Source organism: Podarcis pityusensis, assembly GCF_964106645.2.
Source record: "Podarcis pityusensis genome assembly, chromosome: 2".
NCBI lineage: Eukaryota > Metazoa > Chordata > Lepidosauria > Squamata > Lacertidae > Podarcis > Podarcis pityusensis.
In genome coordinates, this window is record NC_138029.1 from 21,437,155 (window position 1) to 21,456,642 (window position 19,488).

The window sequence follows — 19,488 nt, forward strand, 5'->3', positions numbered from 1 at the left end:
AGGTACCCCTGCCCGTATGGGCCAGTCGTGTCCGACTCTAGGGTTGTGCGCTCATCTCACTTAAGAGGCCGGGAGCCAGCGCTGTCCGGAGACACTTCCGGGTCATGTGGCCAGCGTGACGAAGCTGCTCTGGCGAGCCTGCACCAGCGCAGCACACGGAAACACCGTTTACCTTTCCGCTATAAAGCAGTACCTATTTATCTACTTGCACTTAGGGGTGCTTTCGAACTGCTAGGTGGGCAGGAGCTGGGACCGAAAGACGGGAGCTCACCCCACCGCGGGGATTTGAACCGCCGACCATACGATCGGCAAGTTCTAGGCATTGAGGTTTTACCCACAGCGCCACCCGTGTATAACAACAGAATTATTATTATTATTATCATCATTATCATTATTATTTCTGTTCCTCAACCAAAACTCTTAGCAATTTATCAGCATATAAAGGGCAACATGCTCCACTTGCTGCTAGAGTCACCCTCTTTGAAAAGTCCTGTTCAGCGCCTCTCCCCACAAAACATACAAGCTGATAGGATAGGTTTTGTATTGGTTATTTAGTTACCGTATTTTTTGCTCTATAAGACTCACTTTTTCCCTCCTAAAAAATAAGGGGAAATGTGTGTGTGTCTTATGGAGCGAATGCAGGCTGTGCAGCTATCCCAGAAGCCAGAACAGCAAAAGGGATTGCTGCTTTCACTGCACAGCGATCCCTCTTGCTGTTCTGGCTTCTGAGATTCAGAATATTTTTTCCTTGTTTTCCTCCTCCAAAAACTAGGTGCGTCTTATAGAGCGAAAAATACGGTATCTAGTTATGACCCTCTGCGCATGATACTCAGAGTCATTCTTGAACAGATCTCTTCAGATTCCCAAGGTGAAGCTGGGGCATTGCAAACAAGTTCCATGACTGAGCTTTGATGAGCCATTATTCGAATTCAGAATAAGAATTTGAAATTCTCCTCCTTCGGACCCCAATGTCACCAGTTATGGCCCGTTGTGGATTTGAGCACAAAGCCTATTTTCATTCGTGTCCGCAGCCTCTTATCGCACTGTTGCTTCTTCTGAAATATAGACAAACCCCACACATATTTTCTTTGTGCGAAACCATAGGATCATTTTTCATTTCCCAAGGAATTTTTTTTTTTTAAAGAAAAAAAACAGGAGCCCCATTCATTCCTGCTTTTCAGCAGCTCAACAGCGGCACCTGCTGGGATCAGCTGAGCTTGCAGGCTTTTCAAACCAACAAACCTCTATCTGCATCTCCCAGGAAAGGCAGTTGTGCATGAGGAACAACACCACAATTCACAATCTGGGGTCCCACATGGACCACTTGAAAATTGTTAAAGGTCTTGGCTCACCTCATCCTGATTTTTCCTCCTGTTGTAGATATTGTAACTTGCATGACTTTTTAATAAAATGCAGACTATCTATAAATCTATTGGAAATGTTGTACCGTATTTTTCCGTGTATAAGACTAGGTTCCCCCCCCCTAAAAAATAATGTCAAAAATTAGGGCATGTCTTATCCACAGATAGTGTCTCCCCCCATTTTCTTAAACCTGAGTCCCCCAAAATAGGGGGTGTCTTATACATGGGGGCTTCTTATAGACGAAAAAATACGGTAATATCCAAAACTTCCGGAATGTCTTTTTCATTATTTGTTTTTTAAGTGTCAATTTTAACACGAAAAAGGACAGAGAAAGGTTAATAATGACAGTAAACAATGTCAGGTTGCACTGAGAATATAATGGCCACCGATATTTCCTATCTAAAATAAAACATACAAGTCAATCCAAGTCAATCCAAGTGTCCAAATAGGTATCCACATGACACTATAAAAATGTTGCCATGGTGGTGAGATATAACAAATCCTTTGAGGTTTATGGCAACCATAAGGGCTTACATAAGATGTACTTTTGACCTCTTGTTAACTACTATACTTATAGGAATATACTTTAAAAGTACATGGGCATTGCAAATATCAAACTTTTTGGCAATACATAATTTATATTGACAACTATTTCAGATCAAAACGAATACATCATGGATGTGCTCACCATCATATTCCACAACAAGGCATTTGCAACATTTCGCCTCCAGCATCTATAGTTCTTAAACAGGGCCTTCCTGTGCTGAAGTTGCGCAGTCCAAATTACCCGAAACATAATTTTTTGTTGGATCAACCTCAAATCTAGAGAAATGTTCCATATAGATTCTAGAGCAATTTCCGATTGTTTAGGTTGTATAGCATAATCCCTATTCCACAACTCTCTAGGTTCCTGCCAATCTACTTTACAAAGGTCCAAGAAGCATTTATAAACAGCAGTCATAGATTTAGCTTTCAGGGGAGATCCAGTAGTTCCCTCCAACAATTGAGAAGTTGCTCAATGCAGATGGTCCATAAATACAGACCAACAGGTATTGTAATTGAAGATATTGCCATTCAGCACTCACTGGTGAATTATATTAAAAATGCAATGTGGAGGGGGGGATCCATCTGAACCTATCAGTTGATCCTACCAGCAAACTCACAAAATTCTAAGAAACCCAATAAATGTATTCTTCAACTACTTGGAAGACTATTGGGAATGTAGATGCAGAAATGGGTACTATTATTTTGATAGCATCAAAAATGTCAATTTCAATGTATTGTAGGGGAAAGATGCCTCACCATCTCCCCTGGTCAGACTAGTTCTTTAGTATTTGGGATAAAGCAGTAAATCATAAGCTACCTTATTATGTACAAGCAAGAGAAAAACGTATAGGGGAAAAAATGTCCGATTTTATTTCCTTCTGGAACGAAAAATTTGGTGATAATGTGAGACAGTGCTCATTATTTTCTTTAGTTTAGATTTTGAGTCTCTGTGGTTTTGGATTAATGATTATATGCCATTCTTCTTTTCTAGGGTTGCCATATGTCTGGAATTTCCTGGACATAGCCGGGAACCAGCCGTCGGAAACTGTCCTGGTGTGGGAATTGTTGAAATGTCCAGGAGAAACCAGATGAATGGCAAACCACGTTGGCAATTTCCCTTAAAAATAGCTCAACAACTTTGGGCAAAATTACAGAATGCTCAACAACTTTTCTGTCCGGATTTTCACTTTTTGAAATATGACAACCCTATCATTTCTGTACTTTAAAAAAATACAATAAAAATATTATATATGTTTTCAAACCTCCTGAGTGGTCCCCCCCAAAAAAACCTCCCAAATATTATTAGCAAACATTTTATTTGTATAATAAATGTATCCTCCCTTCAATACAAATATTTCTAGGACAGAAAAGCAAAACTTGAAAGCACTGCTTCTCCTCCTATGTCAAAAGACAGGCAACATAAAAAGAAAAGGGATCATGCCAGTCCATAGAGCGCTGGAAAGTCTCTGGAAAACAGACCCAGAGAATTTGAAGGGCGGGGGGGGGGACAGGGAGGAGGAAGACTTGGCACCACTAAGTCAACAAATGACCAAGTGGAAGGGCATACTATATGTTATGTACTGAGTTGAATAGGATCCAAAAAGCAGCAGTCTGACTGGTCCTAGAACAATAGGGTCCAGAATGCAGCAGTCTGATTGGTCCTAGAACAATAGGGTTCAGAATGCAGCAGTCTGATTGGTCCTAGAACAATGCAGCAGTATGATTGGTCTGCAGGAGCCACCCAATCCAGCTCCAGGTGGAAGTGAATCCGCAACCTGATTGGCCTACAGGAGAATCCCAGAATTAGCCAATCACGTGCGACCCATTATGTAAATAATGTATATAAAGCAGATATTTTGGGGGAACTTTCATTCCTCACTACTATGAGCTGAATAAACAGCATGAAATCAACACTTGACTCCAAATATATTTCACTATACAATTTGTGTCCTCCATCTTCTGGACCAATGTAGGGCTGCTCTGAGAAGCTCTTTTGAGAACCATGGCTTCAAGGCCCCCAGCAACATAAACGTCAGTGTTTTATGGAGGCAGTCAGAGTCCGTCATGTCGGCTTTGGCTTCCTCATCTGTGTGAGGAGCTCATAGGCAGCTTGTACCTCAATGAAACGTCTCTCCGCCTCTTCCGCCCGGTGCCGATTGTGATCTGGATGCCAAAGCTTCACCAGCTCCCGGTAGCTTTTGTGGATTTCTTCAGGTGTGGCATCATCGTGGATTCCTAAGACCTAATAGGGAAAGGAGGAAACATTTCAGGCCTGTTAGGTGGAGGAGATGTCCTGGTGGGCCTCACAGCCAGTGGCACAGTAGAAGCTGATGTCGGTGGGGAAGCCAAGAACGACTGCCTAGTTTTATAGATCTGTATAAGCTGAGTCCTATGCAGAATGACCTTCTTAGAATCATAGAGTTGGAAGGTGTTGGGAAACTGTGTCCGTGCAGCTACTCACACAGAGTCAATTAAGGTTTGGCAGACAGCCAGAAGGCAATCTGAAGGAGTAAGTCTGCCTGGTGATAACAGAGACATGGAGACCGCTCCCTGATTGGTCAAGCTATCTCAAAGGGGTGGTAATTAATGGCCTACTAACTGGTAGTTTGGAGTTCAGAGTTCTGTGTGTCAGTGTAGGAGTTGTGAGTCGTGTCAGAGAGAGCTAGCAAAAGATCCGTGTTCTGTTCCTGTAAATAGTCCACTGTATATAATAAACACCTAACTATAAGTTCCTGGTTCCTGCTTCGTCTATCCCGTCTGCAGCCAAGTCAACAATTGCTTCCATGGATTCTGCGTTTACTCTGCTAGGTCTGGCTAAGGTCCTGCAACTAGTCGGAAGTTGCGAAACACCAAATAGGTTTTACCAATAGAAGGGACCCTGAGGATCGTCTAGTCCAAGGCCCAATATTAACAGAGAAATATGAGGGCTCCCTTGGACAAAAAACAAGGACACCAGCTAGGAATACCAGAGCAAAACAGCCACCAGTAGGCTTGGTCTTTATTGAAGACTGTCACGACAGGACTCCCACCTGCCACAAGGTGGAACAAGATGGAAGCCCCAAACAAAAGAGGCCCCAAACTTTTATTAGCTGCTAATCCCCATGTTACACACCCTCCCTAGACTACATCACTCATGCATCACGGTTACATCATGAAAGGGGAGGTCTGGTGGCAGTAATCTGAGCATCCTGGACCCTGCCCCATGGTTCTCCTTGCCCTCCACCAAACACTCATCAAGTGTAACAAAAAAGATATTTACATTTCCCTGTTTCCCAGCCAAGTTAATCACACCCTTTTGTCTTCAGCTGTGTTTGCTATTTCTGGAATGGCTACCTGTCTGGCACTCAGGTATCAGGATGCCAGGAATTATCACTCAGGCAGAGGGGCTGCTGAGTAGCTGAGCTCACATGTCTATCTGAATTTCTGGAGTTTTCCCAGTGAGCCAGTACACAGATACATTTATCAGTGAATTGTTACATTTGGTATCGTGCAGCAAAGGCCCTTTGAATAGACAGGAAGAAACTGCGATGAAGTGTTTTGTGGGGACAAATCACAAAAGTCACAAAAGCGATTGTGCTGATTTTGGTAGTGGGCATGATATCTGCTTGAGGGGCAACCCCCCCAACCTATACATAAATTCCTGCAACACCCACAATGCAGGAAAATGCAGCTGTCCCATACGGGGATCAAACCTGCAACCTTGGTGTTATCAGCACCACACTCTAACCAACTGAGCTATCCAACCTTTGAGACGGGGTGTCTTTTTCCTATGGTTTCTAGCATTGTTGTTGTTGCTTACAGCTTACTGGAGTTCTCTGCTCTACGATTAGGGCTTAGGTTGCAGTCTTAACCCCACTTACCCAGGAGTAAGTCCCATGGACTTGTATTGAATTTGCTCCTGTTTGTAGCGTGTTGAGAGGGTTGCAATATCCTGGACTGAACTTGCTTCCGAGTATACTTAGTTAGGTTTGAGCTGTTAGGCTGCAATCCTGTACACGCTTACCTGGAGTGCATCCCATTGAACGTAATGGGGTTTCTGAATAGATGCATATAAGACTATTGTATTATTTATAGCTCACCTTTCCTCCAAAGAGCTCGAGGCAGCAAATGTGGCTCCTCCTCACCTCCATTTTATCCTCAGAACAGCCCTGAGAGGTAGGTTAGGCTGAGAGGTTATGACTGACCCAAGGTCAGCCTGTGAGTCTAAGTGGGGTTTTAAACCCAGGTCTCCTCAGCTTTAATAAAAATAATAATTCAATTATTTATACCCCGCCTATCTAGTTGGGTTTCCCTAGCCGCTCTGGGCAGCTTACAGCATATATAAAGGTAAAAGGGACCCCTGACCATTAGGTCCAGTCGTGGCTGACTCTGGGGTTGCGGTGCTCATCTCACTTTATTGGCCAAGGGAGCCAGCGTACAGCTTCCGGGTCATGTGGCCAGCATGACTAAGCCACTTCCAGCGAATCAGAGCGGCACACGGAAACGCCGTTTACCTTCCCGCTGGAGCGGTACCTATTTATCTACTTGCACTTTGACGTGCTTTTGAACTGCTAGGTTGGCAGGAGCAGGGACCGAGCAACGGGAGCTCACCCCGTGGCGGGGAGTCGAACCGGCAACCTTCTAATCAGCAAGTCCTAGGCTCTGTGGTTTAACCCACAGCACCACCCGCATCCCTTACAACATATATATATAAACACAGCAAAATAACAAACATTAAAAACTTCCTGATACAGGGCTGCCTTCAGATGTCTTCTAAAAGTTATGTAGTTCTTTATCTCCTTGACATTTGAAGGGAGGCTGTTAAAGTTGGGAATAGAGACATTTCGATTCCCTCTTCCCAAAGCCCAAACTTCCTGTTTCCCAGTTCACTTGAAAGATGGATACAGTAGCCTTAGTTACCAGCTAAGTCCAACTCTAGCCTTATCCTTGAGTTGGCTGAAGATTCAAAAACCATGAATCTAGAAATATGAGCATGACCAAAATAGCAACGTCGCCCGATTCACTCCAAAATGGAGCCAAATATTGGCAAAAGCCTCACAGAAGCCTTTTGCGCCCAAAAATCTGCACTCCACAGAGACTTCCTAAATGGGGTCACCAAAAAATTGTTGACTCCCAATTCACTCCGAAATGTCGCCAAACGTTGCCAAAAGCTCCACAGAAGCCTTTTGTGGCCCAAAACCCATGTTCCGCGGAGACTTCCGGAATGGGGAGCTCAGCATCCTAAATCACGGGATCACGGCATTGACATTGCCCTATTTATTCCAAAACGGTGCCAAATGCCAGTAAAAGTCCCTCAGAAGCCTTTTGCTGCAAAACCCCACATTCTGGAGAGACTTCCGAAACGGGGCCCTCAGTATCCTAACCCACATGGCCACAGCATCACCCAAAATGGACGTTGCCCAGATCCCACTCCTCTAACCCAGCTGCTATAAAGTATACCGTCACAAAAACAAAACTGAGCTGAAGAGTATTGCCCTGTACCTTCAATGCCATCCGCTGCCTCTCGTTCTGGACCGAGTGCACGAAGGCAAAAACTTGCTCCCACTCCTGGAAGGAGCCACCGCTGAAGCCCAGCATCTTCCAAGCATGGTAGGGCAGGAGAAGCACCGATTCCAGCGCGCTGCTCAGGGATGGGAACACACTGAGCCAATCCAGCGTGGATCTAATAGTGCCGGCTACGTAGCTGGCAGTGGCCGCTGTGTTGTAGAAGACAGAGTATGCCAAAGGTGTAGTGAAAGCAAGGTAGGCTAGGCCCAGTCGGTACAGTCGGGCACCAAGCTTGTCCCTGGTGCCCTTGTTGGATTTATAGCACCGGTGCCGCTGGGCTGTGACACTAGTTGTGAGAGTGATGGGAAAGATGGCCAGAGAGCGGCCATAGAAGATTGGTGCAGTTATGAAGGCCGCCTTTAAAGTAGCTTGGAGATCAGAGGATTGGTCACCCACTGCGGACACCAGGTGAACTCCGAGTCCCACCGCCAGGGGGAGAGCCAGGAAGTAAAAACCCGGGAGGGCTGAGAGACCCATCAGGGCCACCAAACCAAAGTAGATGCCTACTGAGGCTTGGCCAAGGAAGCGCACAGGGCTGAAAGGTGGAGGTCCATCTCTGGGCAGTTCCAAGGTGCGATTGGCCTGCGTCACCCAACCCGGCAGCAGCCACAGCTCCCAGAGCCACCCCATCCCAAAACCCCCCAAAGTCAGCATCCACAATAGGGCATGGTTATCCCGGCCTAGGTAGAGATGATGGAGCCCAGCGGGACCTCCCAGGGCCCAGAGGGCAATAGCCACCAGAAGTCGCTTGGCCATCGTTCACCAGGCACCTCTTCACTGTGGGCAGTGCGCTCTGCTGCAAGACATCTCACTGGCGACCTGAGGAGAGAGAGCAAAAGGTAGCAGGTACATGAAGAACACCCCCCCTCATCCGCAGCATATGTCAGGGCATTAGGCCCAATTGGACCATGTTTCAGCTGACATAATACACACACCCCTCCCTCCTCCCGCGATGTCCAATATAATAATAATAATAATAATAATAATAATAATAATAATAATAATTTCTACCCCATCCATCTGGCTGGGTTTGTCCAGCCACTCTGGGCGTCTCCCAACATCAAACATTAAAAACTTCCCTAAACAGGGCTGCCTTCAGATGTCTTCTAAAAGTCAGATAGTTGTTTATTTCCTTGACATCCACAGGGCGGGCGCCACTACCGAGAAGGCCCTCTGCCTGGTTCCCTGTAACTTCGCTTCTTGCAGTGAGGGAACTACCAGAAGGCCCTCAGAGCTGGACCTCAGACTGAACAATGGGGGTGGAGACGTTCCTTTAGGTATATATTTTCCAGGTTCCTGAATGTCCACAGAGTAACTAGAAAGAGCTAGTATGATTTTCATGGCAAGAAACAGTGGCCCTCTGGGCTCTGTCCCCACCCAGTGTTATTCAGATAGTCCCCCACACCCTGGCTGCGATGGTCTTTGATTCTGACTTCAACCATCGGGGAAGACTGACTTGATTTGGCAAAGGGTGTTTAAGGAGATAACAGAAATCACTGGGTTAAAACCGACCAAAAGTCCAGAGGTGGCATTATTATCAATTTAAAATGGGGTGGGAGGTTCACAGGCTATGAAGGACTTGCTCACAAATTTATCGACAGCTGCATGAATTAACAGAGCTAGGAAGTGGAAGGGGCACGCAGAATATAAAATGGAAGAATGGTATAAAGAGGCATGGGATATAGCTATTAATGATAAATTAACATGTGCCATTAAGGTAAGTTGGGAAATACTCAAGAGAAATGATTCTGAGGAGAAATGGAAGGTGTTTGTAGAATTTGTTCTGTTAAAATGGAAAGGGGTCAAGCCATCACAAGAGGTGTTGAAATTTTGGGAAGTTGGATAGTTAGGATGGAATGGTCTCGGTGGTGGGGTGCACAATTTTATTCTTATTTAATTATTATTATTACTTTGTCAAAATTATATGTGTGTGTGTGTGTGTGTGTGTGTGTGTATGCGCGCGCGCGCACACACACACACACACACACACACACACACAGTGGTACCTCAGGTTACAGACGCTTCAGGTTACAGACTCCGCTAACCTGGAAGTAGTACCTCAGGTTAAGAACTTTGCTTCAGGAAGAGAACAGAAATCGTGCGGCAGCAGCGGGAGGCCCCATTAGCTAAAATGGTACCTCAGGTTAAGAACAGTTTCAGGTTAAGAACGGACCTCCAGAACGAATTAAGTTCTTAACCAGAGGTACCACTGTATATATATATATGACTGACTTGATTCCCTCCCCTCTGTTTCCCAATGTAGATCTTCACTCTCCCCATGTTCCTGATGAAGATCTTTATTCCCTCCTTGTTCCAGCTGTAGATCTTCCCTCACCCCTTCTTCCCTGACGCTGGGGGAAAACACCATTTTGTAGTTTGCCGCCAGTGCCAAAATGACTCAGGCTAGCCCTACCCGCTATGGCCCCACTGTTCCCAACATAAAGGATCCCCCAGCCGCAATGCTGCCTATAGGCAGAGCTTCCCATACCTGCCACAAGCTGGATCCAGCCACTCTGGGCTCCCCGCCGCTTGCTGAATCGAGGAGCCAAATCTGAACAACGCAATCACTGCAGCTCAGTGGCAGAACACATTCTTGGCATGGAGAAGGTTCCAGGTTCAATTCTTGTCATTTCCAGGCAGAGCAGACAGTAAGGAACTAAGTGAACTGATGGCCTGACTCACTCTAAGGCAGTTTCCTTTGTCCCCAGGAACAGCGTTTCCAGAACCATACATACACACCTTTCGTCTCACTCCCAGTGGGGGGAAAATCGGCACAATTTCATCAGGGCTATAACGTTGACTCAGAAAGCCTTTGATCCCATTGGACTAGGCTGGACTTTGCTTTCCTGGGGTGGGGGTGGGGACTGGGCACAGGACATCTGTCAGGAAAGGGGGTGGGAAGAGTGGCCAAAGGGCAATGTGGTGGCACACCCAGCGTACCGACAGCACTGAAGAGTCAGGAGCTGTGTCAAAGGCCTTTGTCACAGTATGGAGGGAAATCAGCTCCAGAGCTGGGCTTCTCCCAATTCATCCATGCATTTCAGAGTTATCCACACAGCACCAATTGCTTCTTTCTTCTTTGGCGATCACTCGTAGCCGAGTCAGATTGTCTTCCATGAACATGGTTTTAAAAGTGAGTCCGTAAGTGACTGTGGAGGCCAATTCTGGATCCACACGTCCTTCCGCAGTGGGGACATTGGTTTCCAGGCAGGAGTTGATAACGGTGTGTCAAGCATGCCTTCCTCCTAGCACGTTTCTCCCTTGCGTCCTGACTTTGAGTGTCTTCAAAGCCCATGACACCTTTGGTAAAGGCCATTCTCCAACTGGAGTGCTCGCAGGCCAGTGTTTCCCAGTTGTCAGTGTTTATACTACATTTTTTTAGATTTGCCTTGAGATAGTCTTTAAACCTCTTTTGTTGACCACCAGTATTGTGCTTTCCATTTTAAAGTTTGGAATAGAGCAGTTGCTTTGGAAGACGATCATCAGGCATCCGCACAACATGACCAGTCCAACGAAGTTGATGTTGAAGAATCATTGCTTCAACACTGGTGATCTTTGCTTCTTCCAGTACACTGATATTAGTTCGCCTGTCTTCCCAAGTGATGTGTAAAAATTTTCAGAGACACCATTGATGGGATCTTTCAAGGAGTTGGAGATGGCGTTTATAAGTGGTCCATGTTTCACAAGCATACAGTAAGGTTGGTAGTACAATAGCTTTGTAAACAAGCATCTTGGTTTCCCTGCAAATGTCCCGGTCCTCAAACACTCTGCTCTTCAGTCAGGAGAAAGCTAACGTCTATCACAAAACACACACACACACAGCATGTAGGAACGCACAACGGAGGCATGGGCTTCTGCAAACTGGCACAGATGTGCGTTCAAAGGTTACATTCAATTTTTTGGCCCACAGCAGCTATGCAATCTGATCAGTGATATGGTTGCATTTGGACTGAGGGATCATCAGGACTCTCCTTCCTGATGGGTGGAGCGGAGGGAGCTATCTAGCTATGGAGAGGCACACCGCTCTGTGAACACATATCCGCAGGGGAGTCTTTAAACCTCTTTTGTTTACGCTTTCCATTTTCAGGTTTGGACTTAAAAATGTATTGCTCTATACCTGGCACTCAACCAATGCTTCCATGATTTTTTATCTACCGTTGTTTCCCCTGGGATACACAACTGGTGCATGAGTGCTTCAGTCCCCCAGGGCATAAATAATTGGGCAGTGTCCTTTTTCAGAGCCTGCTCAAAGTCAAAAGCCTCCGTAACTCCTTTTGCAATGCATGGGAGAAATTGAAAGCTAATACTTCTGAGCCTGGTGGTAAAGCTTTAAGGACGTCAGAACTGCCTTCCTGGATCAAACCAAAACCCACCCAGTCCTGATGGCCTCATAAAGTTTCCAAACCGTTGTCTACTGTTGCTGCTTGCCTGCATCTGATGCTCTCCTAACTCAGAAGTAAAAACCTACTGCATTCTCTGGAATTCAAGCAAGCATGCACAGAGCTGGAGCTTCAGAGGCATACTGTGTCTGAACAAAGAGGGGTTTTGTCTGGGTGCCTTTCCAGCAATCCTTTCTCTAAGCATTGGAAGTCCCCCCTGCCACTAGTGTTCCTGCATATACTTGACCCACCCCTGACAGCTAAGAGTTGTCCAATTATGCCAGATCCATTTAAAGCTCAGTACTGTTAAGATGCTTCACAATGTGGGTGGCGCTGTGGTCTAAACCACTGAGACTCTTGGGCTTGCTGATCAGAAGGTCGGCGGTTTGAATCCCTGTGGTTCGAATCTCCTGTTGCTCTGTCCCAGCTCCTGCCGACCTAGCAGTTCGAAAGCACGCCAGCACAAGTAGATAAATAGGTACAGCTGCGGCGGGAAGGTAAATGGCATTTCCATGCGCTCTGGCTTTTCTCATAGTGTTCTGTTGTGCCAGAAACGGTTTAGTCCTGCTGGCCACATGACCTGGAAAGCTGTGTGTAGACAAACACTGGCTCCATCGGCCTGAAAGCGAGATGAGCGCCGCAACCCCATCGTCGCCTTTGACTGGACTTAACCGCCCAGGGATCCTTTACCGTTACCTTTACTGTTAAGATGCTTCATATATCCAAAACTAGCAGAACCAACCAGCAGACCAAGCCTCTGTGCTGGAAGGTACCTTCAAGCCAAAAAACACTTGAAGGATTAGCTAGCAACAGCTAATGATTGTTGATATATCTACAGTGGATCGGAAATTATAGAGACCTGCGTCTGATAGATGGTGAAATCTGTAATTATGTGTTGATTGATAAGATGATTGAGGACCACAGAAACAGAAAGCAAGTACTTTACTGTGGGTGTAAACCACAAGCATTTCACAGGTAAGCTTCATTCCAATGATCCTCTTTTGCATGTCTCTTACCGTATATAAGATACTTGATTCCCATCCAGATCCAGGTTTTTAGGAAAGAGGTCAATCTGAATCAGTCAACAGGAATAACTTGTTTATTTATTTATTGCATTCCACTAGGTTGGTTTTTTTAAATGTTTATTGAAAGTTCAAAAAGTACATAACTATATGTGCACCAGACATGGTGAGACGCAAACAGAAAAGACAGAAATGTTGGAGGGTATGAAAGTTGCCTAGGAGAAAGGGAAAACACGCCACAACGAAACCATGATGCAAGCTTTTATTTTTATTTTTTTTATAAGATATTTATTAAGATTTTCAGAATATTACAAGACAAAAAAAGAAAAAAAGAAAAAAGAAAAATGCAAAATAAAAACAGTTAAAAACAATTCATTCCTTCCGTTACTTAGCCTTCATTTGCTTATTTCCAGGACCTCCTCACACCTCCCTTTTTTGTATTCCAATTCAGTTATTAGTTCAACAAATCCCTCCCCTCTTTATGTATCCTAATCGTTAATCATAAAATATTTGTAATTTTAGATTTTTACCTATTAATAAACCATTTTTTTTCATATTCCCTTATAACATTTCAGCTAAAGACCACTTAGTTTCTATCCGACATCATTCTAACATTCATTAATTTTGCAATATTTCTGTAAATAGTCTTTAAACTTTTTCCAATCTTCTTCCATCGACTCTTCTCCCTGGTCTCGGATTCTGCCAGTCATTTCCGCCAATTGCATATAGTCCATCACCTTCATCTGCCATTCTTCCAAGGTGGGTAGATCTTGTGTCTTCCAATACTTTGCAATGAGAATTCTTGCTGCTGTAGTAGCATACATAAAAAAAGTTCTTATGATGCAAGCTTTTAGACTACATTTGACTGCTACTCAAGTGCCCTGTGATACCAGGTCATGTGGCAGCAGGTGCGAGACAGGTAAACTCATGCACTTTTCAGATTCAAAATCTGTAAAAGAAGAATCAGGAATGAAGAGATGCCCTCTGTAGCTACTGCTTGAATTGCAGGAAGAATCCTTGCAACTCTTGAATGCAAGCCAGGGTAGTAAAGGACTACATTTAGACCGCACTTCTGATTCTTCTTTTTCAAGTCATGGGTTCAAAGCAGCCCCACTCAGCTATCAAGTTGCCCATGGGGGTGGAGTCCTGGATCTGGCCCTCCAAGAGGATTCAGTTTCCCATCTCTGATTTTAAGCCATGCCAGTTACTTAATTAAGCACTCATCTCACACCCAGGACTAAAACATCACAAAACATCCATATATAAAAAATTAAAATATATACAAATAAACAGCCATGTAAAATACAGTGGTACCTCGGGTTACAGACGCTTCAGGTTACAGACGCTTCAGGTTACAAACGCTTCAGGTTACAGACGCTTCAGGTTACAGACTCTGCTAACCCAGAAATAGTACCTCAGGTTAAGAACAGAAATCGTGTGGTGGCGGCATGGCAGCAGTGGGAGGCCCCATTAGCTAAAGTGGTACCTCATGTTAAGAACAGTTTCAGGTTAAGAACGGACCTCCGGAACGAATTACGTTCTTAACCCGAGGTACCACTGTATATAATGACGAGGATTTTCATTGGGATTTCTTCCTGCTAAATAGTGCCATTCACCACTCTAATTGATACTGTTGATAAAAAACTCAGCCACCCTTGCAGTTACTTCCAGGTTAATGTCACACAGATAGAATCTCACATGTTCATTGTGCCGTGATTTTAGACTACCCAAATAAGGAGATAGCATAGCTGGTTGTACAACGGACAGTAGAATAGGATATGTTCTGCAGTGTCTGGCACATTCAAAGAACACCCACAATGTCTGCTGTTTCTGTGGATGTTTAAATATCTGCTCTTGACAAAAGCTGAGGGGGAAACGTTCAGTCAGGCTAACATAAAGGCCTGGAATTATTAATTTTGATATATAAGTGACCCTGTTATCTGTTGCATTTAAACCATAGAAGTTGGGGAAGCAACTTTTATTTACAGCTGACTCAATGTTTTGTTTTTTAACATCCCTTGATCTGGTTTGAATATTGCGATAAATATATTGCTCGCTTGAATTCTACAAGGGTTCCAAGTCAAGACCAAAAGATCTGATTTTGCTTAAATACGCCAGAGAGCAGACTCAAAAGTAGTCTTCCAAGTTCTGCAGTAGTCTCCCAAGTTGCAAGCTCACTTGAATACAGGGAAATAGCAACACTGCCCCAGTAACCTTTCTGTGGTTTTATTTTTATTTTGCATTGCTTCAAATTAAAGCGAGTTCAAGTTCCTACTCTTAGGAAATGCTTTAAAACACCAGGTGGCAGCATCTATCTACATCATCCTAAAAGCGCAGACAAAACTCGTAACTAGGGAGTGGAACTCTTTGTACTGTACAAGGATCTCTATCTTCACAGGTGCAACACACAAAGGAAGAATGTCATTGGATTCGGGGATAGAGGAAGCACTTTGAGACATTAAGAACTTCCTACACGAAAGGCAGTCACATACAGGAATTCGCACGAGGCCCCTGTGCGGATCCTCATGCACAAAGAGGTACAATCGTTGTCTTCAAATATCTGAAAGGCCATGGAGAAAAGATGGAGAAGACTTGCCTTCTGTTACTCCAGAGAGCGCACAAGGGGTCCTGCTTGCAGGTTTCCTATAAGCCATCTGGTTGGCCACTGTGACAACAGAATGGTGGATTGGATGGGCCATGGGCCTGATCTATTATTATGTTCTTGAACTAATGGGTGATACTGTAGCAGGAACCCCCCACCCCAATCATTCAGTTTGTACAAACTTCACACACTCACACTCACACACTACATATGCCACACTTCTGTTATAAATTCATAGAAAAATCAACCATACATCGGATTTGCACTGTTCCATTTTTATTTTACTCCATATGACAAGGACTATCAAAGGGGGGTGGCTTGGTTCTGGTCAGCCATAATCCCTTCACCATCCCAGCACATCCACAGGAGCCCTGCCCAGTTGCTATGCCAGCCCTGATGGTCCTAGACAGAAGACCATCAAGATCACAAAGAACTTGCATATGGGAGTGGATTCAGCATGGACTGAAACAAAGGACAATGATCAGATCTTCCCTCTGGGGGCAGGAAACTGCCAACTCCCCTTTGTCTCCTGGAAGTGACTCATGGGCAGGGGGAAAGGAGGAACCATCCAGGTGACAGGACACTCAGGTTACCACCACAATTCCTCCCTCAACCCCTCCTTTCTATAATGTATGCATGATGTTTCTGGGGGTGGGCTTGACCTAGAGGATGGGAATTTCAAAAGTTTTTATAAGGTCTTGCACACCATCTTTCTGGGTCTTTCCTCTCTCTCGCAAGTGAGGGGAACACCCTGTTGCAACAGTTCAATAAAGGCCAAGCCTACAGGCTGCTGTTTTGCTCCAAGTTATCCTGGTTGGTGTCTTTATTTTGTCCAAGGGAGCCCTCGGATTTTTCCGGTAACAATACTGGAAGCAGATTTCAGTTGCACACTGAGACAAATCTTAACAGGGAGTTTCTGTTATGTCTATCTGTCAGGGACCCTGTAGCTGCAAAGATTCCTAGACTCCGGAGAGGGTTAGACTAGATGACCACCAGACCCTTCCATCTCTCAAATCCCATTATTCAATTACTATTGGTGCACAATTTCTATGGTGTGTACTGTGTCCGGAAAGCCGCAAGCGATTGGAGTTTCATTGATTGCCACTAGTAGTGGATGTCAATTCCCACTCAGAAGTATTTTCTGTCTAAGAGATGCGGGTGGTGCTGTGGCCTAAACCACTGAGCCTCTTGGGCTTGCCGATCAGAAGGTGGGCGGTTCGAATCCCTGTGATGGGGTGACCTCCCGTTGCTCTGCCAACCTAGCAGTTCGAAAGCACACCAGTGCAAGTAGATAAATTGGTACCACTGTGGCGGGAAGGTAAACAGCGTCTCTGTGCGCTCTGACTTCTGTCACGGTGTTCCATTGCACCAGAAGCAGTTTAGTCATGCTAGCCGCATAACCTGGAAAGCTGTCTGTGGACAAACACCGGCTCCCTCGGCCTGAAAGCGAGTTGAGCGCCACAACCCCATAGTCGCCTTTGACTGGACGTAACCATCCAGGGGTCCTTTACCTTTTACCTTTTTTTGCTTTCTGTCTAGGAATGTCACAACAAGTAAAAATAAGAGTTTCTTCCCCACCAAGTAACCAAAGAAAATTGGTGGTGGGAGGAACAAAGATGCATATGATAAATGTTTGGGTACCAGGAATGTTCCCACATTTGCACAACGAATGTCTGCGCCACTTTATGGTGGGCCAGTCCATCCATCCATCCATTTCAAAAAGTCTTAATACATGGACATCATCAAACCAAACTCTTAATATAAAGTTCAGCTCAGAATGAGATTCCCAGCGGCATAGGCAGGAAGGAAGACCACCCACATTTGTTCTGCCTACTGCATTATTCTGTTTGCAACACAGAATATACTTATCAGTGTACAGTGGTACCTTGGGTTACATACGCTTCAGGTTACAGACGCTTCAGGTTACAGACTCCGCTAACCCAGAAATAGTACCTCGGGTTAAGAACTTTGCTTCAGGATGAGAACAGAAATCGTGCTCCAGCAGCGCGGCAGCAGCAGGAGGCCCCATCAGCTAAAGTGGTGCTTCAGGTTAAGAACAGTTTCAGGTTAAGAACGGACCTCCAGAACGAATTAAGTTCTTAACCCAAGGTACCAATGTAGTGTACAGAACTCTTGTGCTAAATTTGTTTATTGGGAAGGCCCCAGGTCTGGTTATCTGAGAGTCACTTCACATGTTAACACTTTGGTGGATGTTGATAAAGGATTTGCCCATCTGCAAATGGTAGAGTTTTCCTCTTATGGCCTAAAAAACCCCATTGCTTCTCTCTGCATGTTTCGTTTTAAAGTAGTTGTAATGTTGGTCCCTGTTCAGGAAACAGACCTGCTACTGAAATATACAGTGGTACCTCGGGTTACATACACTTCAGGTTACATACGCTTCAGGTTACACACTCCGCTAACCCAGAAATAGTGGTTCAGGTTAAGAACTTTGCTTCAGGATGAGAACAGAAATCGTGCTCTGGCGGCGCAGCGGCAGCAGGGGGCCCCATTAGCTAAAGTGGTGCTTCAGGTTAAGAACAGTTTCAGGTTAAGTACGGACCTCTGGAATGAATTAAATACTTAACCTGAGGTACCACTGTATCTCTTTAGAAGAGTAAGGCATCTACATTGTCATGCCTGGTGCTCACATTAAATGAGCGCTGGGGCACAATCCACTATTGCCTTTCGTCGGTACTGATTTCAGAAAGCTGCAAGTGAGCAGGCATGATATGGCAGAGCTTAGGGAACGAATTGAGGGCTCCCGACCCTCCAAGTGTCCCTATTTTTCAGGGCCAATCCCGGATTTACAGAAGCCATCCCATTTTCTGATTTGAACTCGGAATGTCCCGCTTTCCCTTAGGGTGTCCCTATTTTCATGGGAGAAATGTTGGAGGGTATGGAATCGGATGTCTCCATTTTCATGGGAGAAATGTTGGAGGGTATGGAATCGGACGTCCCCATTTTCATGGGAGAAATGTTGGAGGATATGGAATCGGACATCCCTATTTTCATGGGAGAAATGTTGGAGAGACGTTTCTATTTTCATTGGAGAAGTGTTGGAGGGTATGGGGCTCCCCCTGCCCATCCCAATATTTCAAGAACTGGACAAACACACGCAAAGAGTTAAGTATCCCAGGATCCTAGCTGCTTGCATTAATAAAAGACCATCCTTGTCAATCTCATACCGAGACAGATATGTAAACAGGCAGGCAGGCAGGCAGACAAGAGGGACACCCTCCCTGTTTATCCATTTATCAGTCGCTCCCCTCTGCCTACAGCAATTCATTCCCCCCACCTTTTTGTGTTAGTTGACCCATTGATGTATCCAGCATCCATTTCAACGGGGCAGCTCACCAGATAGGTAGCATCTCATTGCCCATGCAAATTTCATTCCGACACCCCCATAAAAATTTATGGCACCACAAAGTCTCCCCTGACCCACCACTGCAGGGAGATGGCCTGCCTGGCTCTCCTTAGCAAGCTCCTGTTTGCTCAGGCACTCACGGTATTATCGTCCTTATTTACATAGATTAGTGAGTAGCAGGCCGCCAATTTGTCCTAATTCATAATTAATCAGCCCAATCTCCTTGTGCGCTGTTGACTCAGCCGCATGCCTCCCAGCCCCATGCAAATTGGGATAAATTTGCTTCGACCTGGAGGTGGATTGGGAGACTTTAATATTTAATTTTTAAAAAAACCACACTGATGCCCCAAGGCTGGTGCGTTGTTGTTGTTGTTGTTGTTGTTGTTGTTGTTTTTGGTTTTGTTTTGTTTCCAAAGGATGGGAATTACTGGTGTGCTTGACACATCAGACCATGACCTGACTTTTTAGAGGTTTTTTTGTAGGCATATTCTGCAACATGTCAGCAGTGCCACCCTGGTGCATTTATGGTAGATTTATACTGGAACATCCACACATAATTCTGCTTTGTTAATTGTTCTGCAGTGCTTCCTTCCCAATGTTATCAATGAAGTCTGGAGGGACACTCTTGTGCTATTGTGTAACAAAAGAGGGACATACACACACACA

At 45.0% G+C, this 19,488-nt stretch overlaps 1 protein-coding gene across 1 annotated transcript; it reads right to left on the minus strand.

The window, feature by feature from the left end:
- Window positions 1–1,719: 1,719 nt before the first annotated feature.
- Window positions 1,720–10,254, minus strand: DNAJC22 (DnaJ heat shock protein family (Hsp40) member C22). The gene is made up of 3 exons (XM_080994937.1): window positions 9,944–10,254; window positions 7,390–8,274; window positions 1,720–4,150 (listed from the first exon to the last, which is right to left on the minus strand). The coding sequence occupies exons 2-3, from the start codon at window positions 8,209–8,211 to the stop codon at window positions 3,971–3,973; spliced, it is 1,002 nt and encodes a 333-aa protein (XP_080851063.1). The 5' UTR covers window positions 8,212–8,274; window positions 9,944–10,254; the 3' UTR covers window positions 1,720–3,970.
- Between the last annotated feature and the right edge of the window lie 9,234 nt (window positions 10,255–19,488).